The 12,796-nt window shown below is 42.7% G+C and overlaps 1 protein-coding gene across 1 annotated transcript in view; it reads right to left on the bottom strand.

Annotated features, from left to right (window-relative positions):
* UBR7 (ubiquitin protein ligase E3 component n-recognin 7) overlaps window positions 1–12,796 on the bottom strand; it is a 77,218-nt gene that overhangs the window by 31,566 nt on the left and 32,856 nt on the right. Inside the window, exons 7-8 of the mRNA XM_078660086.1 lie at window positions 9,195–9,406; window positions 5,691–5,852 (exon numbers count right to left, since the gene is read on the bottom strand). Of these exons, the coding sequence (XP_078516212.1) occupies window positions 5,691–5,852; window positions 9,195–9,406 (374 nt within the window). The remainder of the gene's footprint in view (window positions 1–5,690; window positions 5,853–9,194; window positions 9,407–12,796) is intronic.

The following is a 12,796-nucleotide window of genomic DNA, read 5'->3' as shown; positions in this document are numbered from 1 at the left end:
TGGGGATTAAATTGTCAAATAACTTTGAGCATAAAATTTCAAAAGCTGCAACAGACAGTTTTGCTATTTTTAGGTCGAGCCTGTAACAGCGCGCATGCGCTGTTCTGGCGAAGATCTCATGTAGGGGGTTTCAAAACTAAGCTAAGAATCGCACATGCTTGTGCTTTATGTTTTGGCCCACGCTATTGGCCTTTGCAGAGTCTTTTTAACAAAGACAGCATGCAATTGGCCAAAGACGGGCGCATTGCTCCGCCCATGGCCTATTGTGTCGGTTACCTGCACAGCCGCTATGTGGTTTCAATTATCGTGCCCAGACACAGGCACGATAATTGAAACCAGATGTCTCGCTGTGGCGCGCGCACACCACTCGCTGGCTTGTTCTTTTTTTGGATCCATTTCACAGGGAAGCAACTAAATGAAAGAAGGAAAGAGGGTGTGAACCGTTTCTTCAAGTCACGGTTTTCAGTAATTCATTTAGTTTTACTACTTGTTATACAGTACTGTTGTTCGACGGTGGGTTTTAACAGAAAGGTTCAATTCTGTTGTGGCATGCACATATCCCTGTAACTAACCGTTATATCTGTACAGTGTGGAACGTGTCAGAGGAATTCTCACTGATATGCTTTGTTGACAGTTCACATACGGTTTTATTTAGCAGGGTAACCCCCTAGCTTTAAAGGCGAAGTTGCTCTTTCACAAATGGAGTATTTCTCTCAATGGTAATGTGATGGACAGCAAGGCGTGTCACGTGGATTCTAAATACGTTCGACGCACTTCTGCACGCGCCAATAAGGACTGCATAATCGGACTCATTTCAAGAGGAAAGCCAAGCTTGGGCGCAGCAAGGAGACAGTGTCTCTTTAAGAACACATCACACTATCATCCTTTTGCTTCCTATTTTCGGTTTTATTAGCAAAGCAGCACAGTGTTTGTAATGGTGGGTATTACATTTGCCAGAACAATTACAGTATGACAAATGGCACATTAATGCAATCCATCAGCTTGGGCAAGACAGGAATCCTTTACCCGGGCGTGCCATTAATTCCCAGCTGCAATCTCTGGGGCCCCATGCCTCAGTATCCACGACAACGGGGAGGACGCCATCTCGTCATGAAAGATGGACACCTTATTGGCGCACTGGAATTTAACCTTTGACATCTGCATATTAGTCTACTCCAAGCAAGAAATTATAGGCTTTTGTGCTGTATATAGGCAAGACATTAACATGACATGCTAACCCTTGGAAGAAGCCTGAACTCTCACTAGCAACAGTCTTCGAAAGGCTGAACTAATAAAAAAAAAAAACAGGTCAGTTCACATTTTAATCATTCACCTGTACTACATATGATATTCTGTTTATCCAGTGCTTCATTTGTAAAAAAACGTACAGGGCCCGAATGCTTTTCTTAAGCCCCCCCACCTTCCTCAACCAGTGTCGTATACCAAGGTATCTAGTTGTAAAAACTAAGTCAGGTGGTAGAATAACGAGGCACCACTCAGGATACAGGAGAAAGTCATGTTTATTATGTACATCTCAGCTACAGCCAGGTACCAACCCTTGTTCCACTCAGTCACCCAGGTAGGCTGCCTTGGAACCTTGGTGACATTAAGGTTCCAAAGACAGGAGCCAATCCCAGCGTCCCTGGTTCCTTGTCCTGAGCCACTCCCCCATGACCAAAGACACGATGTCACACTAGTCTTTCTTCCAACTTATGCATCATTCATCCGCCACCTTACATTTCCCGTCGCTTACTGTTTTTCATCCCTTCTTTCTCAGTTTGAATGTTTTACTATTTGTCTAAACCTCCCTCTTTCTCCTGCCCTGGGTGAAACTCTGGTGAGGAAAAATAAGTCCTGGTTCCGAAATAGGATTCCCCTGGGCCCACCAGTGGACAATTAAGCATTGACCCTGGCTTACCTTCCCGTCACCACCTAACTTCTTGTCAAAAAGAAAACAAGCATTTGCAATGCAATAGGTCTCGCATTTACACGAGTTTAAGCTATTAAATTGCAAATAATGCCTTTTGTTTTTAAAACATAAATAAAAGGCAGGGTCATTTACAATGCCAATCGCTTAAACTTGCGTAATTGCGAGACCTATTGCATTACAAATGCTTGTTTTTTGAAGCTATATATGAAAAAGGGGTCCCAGACAAACCACAACAAATTAATAGATTCACAGTGTTTAAGGTAAATTAATTCAAATAGACCGAATCATGGTGCAAGGTGTTTTTATTTTCACCGCACCTGTTCTAATTATTCAATAGTTCATTAGTCAAAAGATAAATATATACACAATATACGGGAGGCACCGACCCGAGTACCAACGTCCTTTATCATTCTATTACTTAAGATTGCAATGATGAGGAATTTTTTCATCTTTCGCAATTCCTTTTACCTTCAGACCAAGGGTGTCGCGATGGGGGCGGCATTTGCTCCAGACCTGGCCATAATCTTCATGTCCATGTATGAAGACGTGTTCATACTCAACGATGTCAACCCCTTCAGATCCAAAATAAATATGTGGATGAGATACATAGATGATATCATGTGTATCTGGACTGGTAATGAAGAAGATCTCTTAACCTTTTTCAACTGGCTAAATGGTAGAAGTTCTGACATACAATTCACTATCCACTATGACAAAAAATCAATTGACTTTTTGGATTTAACTATTTTTGAGGAGAATGAGATCCTACAAACCACCCTTTTCAGGAAGCCTGCGGAGAGAAATTCTCTACTTCTATACTCAAGCCATCACCCAAGGGGACTCCGTGACAACCTGTCATTTGGTCAATTTTTACGGATTCGCCGTAATTGCAGTAGAAAAGATGACTACATGGAGCAAGCAACAATTCTGACAGAACGCTTGCTTGAAAGAGGATACCCGAGGCGACTGGTCAAGAAAGCCAGGAAAAGAGCATGGCATAACCCCAGGGAAACCTTACTGGAATCTGGGCCTCGACGGAACAACAATGAACAACGCATCATCTGTGTAACCACTTTTTCCACACAAAGGAATGCCATAAAGAAAATCATCAATAAATATTGGCACTTGATCTCTGAGGATCTCAACTGCAGCCACCCGCCCCTTCACGCATTTAAAAAGGCGAAGAACATTCGCGACCACGTGGTATGCTCATTCTTGATGACCCCGAAGGAACCATCTATAACATCTATGTGGAACTTACCCCCCATTGTGGGTCACTACCGTTGTGGCTCCTGCAAAGCCTGTGCAGCAACACTCCAGACTAAAATCTTTTCCCACGGACAACATCAAGTGGTACTTAAATCGCATACCAATTGTAATTCATCTGATGTAATCTACTGCATAGTTTGCCCCTGCGATTTAATATATATTGGCCAGACACAACAGCGAGCCAAAGTACGTTTTTTGCAACACTGCAGCCGCATAAGATGTAAGGTTGAGGGAGCTCCCTTGGTAGACCACTGCAAAAAACTTGAACATCCCCCGGAAAGCCTTAAGTGGACCATTCTAGAACAAGTGAAACTGGGTCCAAGGGGTGGAAGTATAGAACCCATCCTCAACGTCAGAGAAATCAAATGGATCCGGTTTTTTGATTCTGTGCGTAGGGGTCTCAATGAGTCAGAGTAGTTTTGCCCAGATGGCCACCCTTTAAATCATTCATGCGTCTTAACCACCATGTGGTAGGTTCACGCCAATTTTGGGACACTAATAGTGGTTTTCCCTAAACAGAGACTCTGTGTGAATTTTGTCTTTTGATATGCCTGTGCTGAATTACTCTTTTTGATACACCTCAAATGTATTCTGGACAGACCGGTATGTAGCAATGGTGATTGTTATCTAGGTGGTCTTCACCCTCTGGTTGAATATGTCACTGTGGTGTGATACCGCGCCTTAGACCACCATGCTTGGTAGGTCCGCGCGCTATTTTTTGCTCACTATTATACTATCGATTAGATAACATGTCCCGTGCTACAATGTGCGCCTTGACCGCCCTGCGTTTCTGTAGGTCCGCGCCAAAAATGTGTGTAACTTTGTAAGCTGACTGTTTGCTCTTCTAACTTTATCATTTAGCTATTGGTGTATTTTAACAACCTGCCGGAGAACGTCACAATAACAATTGCCAGAATGTATTTATTTATTATTTCTAGCTCCTATGCGGACTTTTTGCGATATTAGTCTTTTTTCCAACGTCAGTGTATCCCGACTGCGTTCTGTGTAACTATAGTAACGCCAGTCTTTCTTCATGTGGTGTGGGTAAACCCTTCGGGTTACCAAGACAGCACTTCCTGTTTGTCTGCCGACGGGGAAGACGCTGGCCCACACGCTCCGTAACCTTTCCAATTCAGATCGGGTGAGTGTCTAACTAGGCGGGGTCTGAGACGTCTGTTACTCCCCTCCTTTTGATCTAGCCGCTAGCTTTCTTAACAATTGACGCGGCTCTTTATAATTTGCCCTTACAGATATGCCGAGGGGCAAAATGACGTTTTTTGACCTGGAATACGATTAACTCCCCCGCCATGGAGATTGAGAATAATAGAATAAATTGATTTTTCGAGTCCAACTTGGATTACGGCAGAGGTAGGCCATTTAATGTGTGTAGCCTAAGTAGAATGACATTTTTTGCGGCGAGGATACAAATTGATTGGCGCCTTTATTGGTTCTTAGATACAGCTACTTCCACTAACACCTACAGCGATGGCAAGGACCACGTTCTCTCAGGTCATCATTTGATTCCTCAACAGGTAATTTCGTGTAACCTAAGGGTTTGCCACCAGTTTTACCTCCTTGTTAATCACTTTAATTTTATTTAAAATTCCCATTCTCCTGTAATTTACCGGTATCTTATGTTCAAGGACTCTTTTTAGAGACCTTTTTTAAAAATCGTGTCTCACTGTTTTGTCTTTAGGAACAGCCCCACCTTCCTTCCCCTTCCCTCACGTCCTGACGAAGACCCGCGTAGTAAGGATCGATCGTCCTACATCCTATGGGTCGAAACGTAGACTTTTCTCTACTAACTTGAACTCCTACAGAACAGTTTAATGTTTATAGCTGAATAGGAGATTCTGTTATGAAATTCACTCTGATGTTTATGCACTGCATTTGACCTCTCGTATGGGGATCTATGATTTCTTGTAATTTTGAAATGTGGACATATGCAAATGAAAAATTCTTTTGACTAGTGATGTTGAACTATCAAAAATGTGTATCATTTCCCTTGCACTTTCCCCTCTCCCCCGTGGGCGCATTGAATTTATGTATATTGTGTATATATTTATCTTTTGACTAATGAACTATTGAATAATTAGAACAGGTGCGGTGAAAATAAAAACACCTTGCACCATGATTCTGTCTATTTGAATTAATTTACCTTAAACACTGTGAATCTATTAATTTGTTGTGGTTTGTCTGGGACCCCTTTTTCATATATACTGTCCAAATACCCAGGTCCCACTGACTATATGGGTCCAACCCCTAGATTTATAATATGTTTTTTGAAGCAGCAACATTGAGATGAACAACTAAAAAGGAAAACTTTGGTTAGAGATAGGCTTTCAAGAGGGAAGAGGTCTAATTGAGCATAGCTAGCAAAAAAAACTAATGAAAAGAGGGGGAAAAAACCCACAAAACACTCTAATCTCTTGCCTTCATCACAGCTCGGCGCTCACTTTGTTTCCATCGTACAATTAGTGTTAATATTTACCTGACAGTGCTTGCAAGCACAAAGCTTGCTACGCCAGTTCAATGGCCAGTACGTGGCAGTCTCTCCCTTCAGGACTTGGTGGGCAGTCAGATTTTTAAGTTTGCAGGTGGTCCCTTCATGTTCCATCTTCACTATGGGACAGGCCTCCCCATTGGACGTTGTCTGCACAGAAAGGAAATATCTCTATTTGAGTCCTTTTGCGAACGGATTGGAGAACAATTACTAGCCATTTGCACAATGTTAGATGTGATAATTACCTACACACACACACAAAGATCTTCTGCCTAGATTCACTAAAACAAAAAGCAAATATATTTCCCAAAACATTGTACATGGCAAGCAATTTCCCTCCAAGAAATTATCAAAATAAGCACAAAACATGCATGGCTTTGATATGCAATACAGGTAGGCCTAATAAAGAGAATTGCATTAGTCCAATCTGGAAACACACAGACCTGGTTAGCAATCCAGGAAAGTCAATCTTCCTGAGCAGGTATGTATTGGACTAAGGAGAAAAGTATTTAAAGGATACTCGTTGACCAGAATGCAGAGAACATGTGGTTGCCCAAAATCAACATCTTGGAGAACGCTCGAGGAAGAGCATCTCCAAATTCATAGGGATATCCATATGGCTCAATTAAAAGGAAAAATCTCTTTGCTTGGAGGACCGCGTCAAGAAGGGAATATCTGTGGTTACAGCTTGGGTACTCCAGACTCCACTGATTTTCAGAATTACTACTCAAGTTTTGGCTAGGTAATCTGGACTTCACATTTTCAGAAATAGGTTGGAAGGGAGCAAATATAGTGAAATGGAGACTTTATGGGAGAATGTCACGCCACTGTTTTAAGCTGAAGGAGCAACAACACGGAAGCGCAAGTGAAGTCACTTCCAGGTCAGAGGGACGGGTGGGATGCCAAATGGGTGGATGGATTGTCAGCGAGCGAGAAACAAGCATCAGGCACAGAGAGAGGAGCAGGGACAGGGAAGAGAAGAGAACGATATAGGGAGCGAAACCCAGAGACCACGCGAGCCAACCCGAAGCAGAATGGCTACATGGCCTTATGAACACAGCATCCCAACAATGCCATGGACCATCAGTAGCATTGTGTTGTGGCTCTAGGCCAGTATTGCAGACATTCACCAGACACGTCCGCTCTGCTGAACTAGCCCTTGCCACCGTCCCTCGCGCCCGCAAGACCAGGACCGGAGTAAGAGCCTTTTCGTACCTTGTTGCCAAAACGTGGAACACTCTGGCTCTCCACCTCAGACTATCCCAGTCGCTGACCCAATTCAGGAAGGATCTCAAGACCTGGCTCTTTGACTTCACCTCAGCACCCAACAGGACCTGCAGCCCCCACCCTCTCGAATGAGTTAAACACTGATTGATAGTGGTCAAGGGGCATTTGCATACCTGAAATATTATTAACATGAATATTCACCTTTGGGTGAAGAGTAGAGACAATGAGACTTCTCCAGAGGACCGATTGGGCAGCAGTGGAGAAAGTGGAAATTTGAAAATGTGGACTCAAAGACCCATACACTGGGCCTAAACGTTTATAGGTCTAACTCAATGCAACTGTTTTTCCTCTACACAAGTTTGTCCACGTATGACATCCCATTAGTGCCCTTGTCCAAATTGGCTTGGATTTTGACACCAAAGATGGTTTACCAATAAGCAATCCAGCATATATACATGCGTTACTGAAGGTCTGCGAGTTGATTTTCACTTATTTCTATATTTTCTAAAAGCAGAGTCGGAAGGGAATATTGACCGCTATGAATCACCCGGTGGATCCCTAGATCTAAATCCTCATTCATCTCAGATTAATTTAACATTATCACAGACCTCAGGATGTACATTTATAGGTACCTAGAAGAATATCTCTTGTGCTTGCAACACACCAATTAGCCTACTTGGGGACCTCCACTCTTATCTATGACGTAACGCTCATTCAAGGAACCAACTCAACATGTTGGTTACTTCTGGTTTGACTAGATTAGCACAGCAACTAGAGTCCTGAAATAGAATTCATTTTCCAATAGCTTAAGGTTGTCTGGTCTTGCATTTAATTAATGCGAACCTATTCAGCTCAATGAGCTCTAGTTGTGCCAGATTTCCACAGTTCAGTAAGAATATTGCATATTTTCTGAAATTCTACTAACAGCTTAGAGTAAAAAAATCTTATGCAATGCTGGTTAGGACCTTGGTTCTGGTTCCTTTTTCTTACACAGAAACATTGAAATAATTCCTAAAATAATAAATACAAATTCCAGAGACATTCTGTATTCTCTTATCCACTGCAGACACCGTCATATAAACTCAACTCTCAAAATGTAAATGCAGAACTTGGCCATCTATATGGATAATTATGAGTAAAAGAAATTTGAGTTGGGAAGGTACCCATTGGTAATCCTGGAAAGTTTGTGGCAAAGGGCCATTTTCAATATAAATGCAAAAATTAAGCATGAAAGGTTAACAGCCGACAAGTGCAAACAGAATGCCATGTTCCAATGCATCCAAGATTCCAATTCTGATCCATAGGTTTACATGTGTCTGACTGTGGCAAACATTTGGCGAAACATTTTGGCTGCTTTGTCCGATTATCTTGCGCCACGAGTGGTTCAAGAATCCATTAAAAAGAATACATTTCACATCACTGAAGAGTCCGGATTGATTCACCCACTGTGCATTTGTGCATTATTGTAATATTTGGGTTGCTTCTGTGTGCTTTAAAGAAAACTCACAAGCACAGCCTAGAACCATATGGCCAGATCGCAAAGCTGAGTAAACTTCCACGCTAGGGAGTCGGAGCTTGCTACTTGATTAAGTCACATGGCAGAGAAAGAGATTTACAGTCAGCACAGAAACCATATGACACTGGGTTAAAGGACCAAAGGGCATTGCCAGTTAGTTTGCAACAGATGAGGTCCTAGTTCTTCTTGGTGTCATGGATCAGAATACCCAGATTACTTGCGGGACTAGCATGATAAACCAGATCCTAAAATGTTGTTGAACAAAGCTAACTGGCACAGCCAAAGTCTTAACAAGACAGAATCCCCTGTTTCTACAAGTCAATTCCTAAAGCGAGCAAACAGTTCCTGAAAGAATCAATAGATTAGAATGATGTCCCAGTTGAGGTTACTGGACTCCGGTGGTAGTGCGAATGCAGTTGCTGGAGGCCACGTGAGAGATATTTAAAGGTACAATAACTATAATGCGATACTTGAAGAGCAGTGTCATGAGTAACAATGTACAATGAGGTTATCACATGCTTTTGAGAACTTATTCATTGGACACCAACAATAAGAAAGCCATCAAAAATCCACTAGCAACCAAACAGCTTGGCGATACTTAAGGACTGAAGTCAACCACTGAACATTCTGCCGCTGATGGCCATGCCCAAAATTAGAGGACAGGCGCAGCGTTTAATAATCTTATACATAGCCAATCTTATTTGAGATTTTACCAGTCATTTAGTGTTAATTTGTTTTTACAAATTTACCTTTGATGTAGATGGTCCATTACACTGTTCCGACTCTTCCTTTACGGTAGCTTCTTTTGAAATGATCCCTTGGTGACTGATCTTGGAAACATCGCTGGTTAAACCTTCTCCATTCTCAATTACTGCGCTTTCCGTTTTACACTCCTCAGTCACTTCAACCTTGAGATCTTCACTGCTGTCATCCAGAGGAGTTACCTTGGTCACGGTTGGAACTAGAAAATGCAATCAATATCATACAGTTAACCAACCTGTAACTAAAGATTATGGATTTTAAGTCTAAAAGCCGAAATTATTTTTTAAACTTCGGACAGCGACATTTTCGGTTTATCAATTCTTTATGTACATTACAAAAAACACACACTACACTCGTGCTTTTGTCATATTGGGCCCGCAGCACTTTCTTGTACCATGGTTTTAACTAACGAAGATTACTTCAAAAAGTGTAGTATTAGGTCCAGAACCTATCTTCTGTACATGCTTTTTTACTGCTAGTTTTTCTATCAAGGCACCTCCTTCAAATAAAGATTGTATGAAACTTGAGCCATCAAACTAACCCTTTATTTCCCTCCCCATAATCTCCCAAACAAATCTCTAAAGAACCCAGGATAAGAATATAGATCAGACAAGTTACCAACTCAATTATTGAACCACATCTTCTCTAAAAGAAAAGCCCGAACCAGTTGGTACCTTAGATAAGTTCCAGGGCAGAAGTCCCATGAACTTGCCTTTCAAAACCACTCAATCAACCTAACAACTACTGTGCTACATAATGATCATTAGTGGAAAACCTCCAAATGCATACGTTTCTTGGGTTTTTAAACATGTTACTTTGAAGTCGCCGTGGTATACATCAGCACTTAGAGACCAAAGGAAAATATGTACAAAATTAGAGCGCACTTGGAGGACAGACTGGACCACTCATAATAAATCTGCCTATAGATCAGCTATTAGGTCCTACAAAACATCCCTGAAAACTGCCCAGGCCGCATTCTTTGAGGAGAAAATTAGAACTTCCTCTAACTCCTCGAGGGAAACCTTCCGGATAGTGAGAGAACTCCTCAAGGTACCTAATCCTCCGCTTGTGCCGGATATGTCAGGAGCCAAATGTAACCAACTGGTGGCTTTTTTTGACAGCAAAATTCAAAATATCTTAAAAACCCTATCGCAAAGTGATGGTGCAGTCAATCTTGGCAGTTCCAAGGCCCTTACATCTGGCCTTCTCCTAGACTCCTTTGCGCCGGTCTCAAGCGAAGAATTAAAAAAAAAATTGATATCCATGAAAAGTGGATCTCCCAGTGATCCTGCGCCAATGTACATCCTGAAAAGTATTTCATCTACCACCTCCCCCTTGGCCACTGACCTAATAAATGCTTCCTTCTCTCATGGCATCGTTCCTCCCAGTTGCTACCAGGTCTCAGCAAGATTGCGGAGAAAGTAGCTAACCAGCAGCTGTCCTTTTTTTAAACCAACAAACTGCTGCGTAGCTCTCAAACAGGCTTTCGCCCTGGCCAGGGCACAGACACCGCCCTTATAGCGGTGGTCGAAGAGGCGAGGTGTACCTTGGATTAGGGAGGATCAGCTGTTGTGATCCTCCTGGATCTAAGTGCAGCCTTTGACACGGTTGACCACCGGATCTTAACCCAGCACCTCATTAATATGGGAGTGTCGGGCACAGCTTTGCTATGGCTAACATCTTTTTAAAATAACCGAACCTTCTAGGTTTGGGAAGGCAATGCACGCTCGAATCCAACCCCTCTCCAGTGTGGTGTCCCACAGGGCTCCTCGTTGAGCCCGACTTTGTTCAACGTATATATGTCCCCACTGGAAGACGTGGTCACGCCCTTTGGGATCAGAGTAGTCACCTACGCAGACGACACCCAACTAGTCGACTCGCTCTACCAAGAGAATCAGTGCACGGAAAATCTTCACTCTTGCTTATCCGAAATACATGTCTGGATGAGTAAATCCCGACTTAAATTGAATGGAGCCAAGACTGAGCTCTTGCTCCTAGGCCACCAATTAACATCTCTACCTGACTCCATCTGGCCCACTTGTCTGGGGGTTCTTCCCACCCCTAAAAACAAAATTAAAAGTTTAGGGGTATGCCTTGAACAGGACCTCTCATTCAGGACTCAAGCGAAAAAACAGCCAGCATATGCTTTGGCCTACTTCGCTCAGCCCATAAAATTCTTCCCTTACTACGGCCCCAGTCGAGAAAGCTACTCATCCAAGGGTTAATTCTCTAAAGGTTGGACTATAGTAATGCCCTCTTCCTGGGTGCTCCAGAAGCTACCATTAACATCCTCCAACGAGTCCGAAATTCTGCAGCCAGGCTGCTCACTGGCGCACTGGTAAGATCTTCAGCCAGACCAGCATTGAGATCCCTTCACTGGCTGCCAGTGTGGGAGAGGATCAAGTTCAAATCCCTGTGCATTGTACATAAGTCCTTACAGGGCAAGGGACCTCCTATCTTAAGGAGCTTGGTTTACCCTTACAAGGCCAATAGGGCCCTCCGTTCCGACCACGGGCATTTTGCCAATGTTCCTAGAGTTAAGAGGGCTCGAACAGAAGGACGCCGATTCTCTGTAAATGCGGCGACCTTGTGGAACGCACTCCTTTCAGGATTCGAACCGAACCAAATTACTTGAGGTTTCGAAAGCTCCTTAAAACCTTCCTCTTTCCCCAGGACTCTTAAATCATTGTTACCTCCTCAGTTGTCCTCTGTTCTACAGCGCTAGGACGCTCTTGGGCAGCCATGCGCTTTATACATTTATTTTCATTTCATTTAATTTCTTTCATCCCACGAGGTGCCAGCCTGCAGCACCTGACTGAATCATGAAGAACTCTGGTGCGGTAGTATGATAGCTAATGTATTTCAGTATGCATGCATACTTGTATAATAGTATTTAAATTCTGCACATTACCCAAGGTGTTTCTTGGCAAGCACTTGCATTTTCAGAGCTCTGGAAAGCGTGGGTGATGGATTGCATGAGATTAGGTAGACCGTTGTAAAACCTCAAGCAATGGAACAGGAAAGCTTCCCACCCCCAAGTCCCTTTTGTAAATTGGAGCTTGAAGCAGGGATACAGAGTAAATGTTTGGCTTCAGAAGCAAAGAGGTGTGCTTCACATTTTTATTCTTATAAACAGAAGTACCAGTTGGGTTGGGCAGTGCCAATATTTTGTAACTGAAACAGCAAGCTCTATGCAACTTTGTCCCGTTCATTTTACAACAAAGTAACACTGCAATGGTGCAAGCGGGTTGGCCGTTTTCATTCCATTTTATCCATCTCATTATTATGCCTTTATACATGAAAAAGGGTTATGGCTTGAATGTTGTTACTCATGTTTGCATATGGCTAAAATGTTCACCTAGTTAGAAAAATAAAAAACCTAGAAAGACCAAATTTTGTGATGGATCTAGCCTTGATTTGAGTGGCACCCAACGTTTGTGATTTTTTTGTACATTTAAAAAGAAATGCACAGGTCTACCTGCTGTACCTGGAAGGAGCGAGTATGTTTAGAAGAAGAGTCTGAAATTACATGTGTATTCTCCAAGGAGGCCCTAGAGCAGCTGTTGCAACAAGGCTCTGGTTAATGAGG

Source organism: Lissotriton helveticus, chromosome 9 (assembly GCF_964261635.1).
Source record: "Lissotriton helveticus chromosome 9, aLisHel1.1, whole genome shotgun sequence".
NCBI lineage: Eukaryota > Metazoa > Chordata > Amphibia > Caudata > Salamandridae > Lissotriton > Lissotriton helveticus.
Note: the sequence above shows the minus strand (reverse complement) of the source record. Positions and strands in the feature narration are given on the sequence as shown.